This window comes from Aplysia californica, unplaced genomic scaffold (genome assembly GCF_000002075.1).
Source record: "Aplysia californica isolate F4 #8 unplaced genomic scaffold, AplCal3.0 scaffold00249, whole genome shotgun sequence".
NCBI lineage: Eukaryota > Metazoa > Mollusca > Gastropoda > Aplysiida > Aplysiidae > Aplysia > Aplysia californica.
The window spans coordinates 42,233-43,534 of record NW_004797519.1 but is presented as its reverse complement, the minus strand read 5'-3'; the positions used below and the strand labels follow the sequence as shown (position 1 = coordinate 43,534).

At 41.6% G+C, this 1,302-nt stretch overlaps 1 protein-coding gene across 1 annotated transcript in view; it reads right to left on the bottom strand.

The window, feature by feature from the left end:
• Positions 1–1,302, bottom strand: part of LOC101860176 (ribosomal protein S6 kinase alpha-5) — a gene marked incomplete in the record, with an annotated part of 38,417 nt that overhangs the window by 6,739 nt on the left and 30,376 nt on the right. The window contains 3 exon segments of the mRNA XM_013083681.2: positions 132–208; positions 590–712; positions 978–1,076. Of these exon segments, the coding sequence (XP_012939135.1) occupies positions 132–208; positions 590–712; positions 978–1,076 (299 nt within the window).

The following is a 1,302-nucleotide window of genomic DNA, read 5'->3' as shown; positions in this document are numbered from 1 at the left end:
AGAGAGAGAGAGAGAGAGAGAGAGAGAGAGATAGAGAAAGAAAGAGAGAGAGAGAGAAAGAGAGAGATAGAGAGAGAGAGAGAAAGAGAGATTTTCTTTTCTTTAAGAGAGCTACGAGGAAAAAAACTCACCTGCATATAGAGTATGTGCCGTCCCCGAGTGGAGCTCCTCTCATATCCAACTCATACTTGTGGAAAAAGGGAGAGGTCTGGAAAGAGGTAAATATTCTTCTTAAGACAAATTTCATTATAATATCTGAGGCTAAGAGGCTAAATTCTCTCAATACATTTAATTAACTTGTGTATCATAAATAAATGCTTGCTTGAATGAGTGTAGCATCCTACTAGACACTAATCATAAAGACAATGGATAGTTTTCTTTCTTATACCACGTTATTCGTAAAAATAAGGAGTGAATATTTAATACGCCAACAGAAAAAAACCCCAGCATGCTAAGAAAACACTAGTGGGGACCAAACTCCGGATCTTCAGGCTGACAAGTGAACACTATACCTGAAGAGCCACTGAGCCACCTACGCAGATGATGATCTTCAGTATATACGAAGCACACACCTAAAAAAGCACCGTACCTTGAAGAAGTTAGCTGTGAAAATGGCTTTGTCGTCGGGCTGGTTGTCCACAGTCTTGCGGAGCAGATCAGCACTGACAGAGTTCTCCGAGAAAATGACGGATGGGGCCACGAAGGAATAACCCTGAGGAAGAAAGAGCACAGGAATAGAATGCCGAAAAACGGAAAAGATTGCAAGTTTTACTTCACCAATAATATGGTGGTCTAATATATTATATGAAATCCATTTAAAAGCTTTTCTGATGAGAGAGATATGAAATTACTAAATCATGTGTCCTTTACTTTTCAATGCCAGTGAAACCACTGTAGACAACAGATATGAAATTACATAATTGCCCTTCAGCTGCATGCAACAGTGAACCAGCATTAATGATTGTGTTGATGAACACCTTGAACAGTTTCTCCCCAATGTTTGACACAACATACAAGTCGACGAAAAAAAAAAGCAACATAACTGTTCTGACGGTGAAAGCTATACCATAACCATTCTAGTTTAGAGAGAAAACAAATCCCCTGCCCCATTTCCTCACCTTGAACAGTTTCTCTCCCTCCCTCCCATCACACTCTCATCCTTCCCTTACCTTGAACAATGTTTCCTCCCATCCTCCCTACACACTCCCACTCTCCCCTCACTCTGAACATGAGCAGTCTCTCCCCCCACCCTCTCCTCACACACTTCCATCCTCGCCTCACCATGAACAGTTTCTCCCCCCC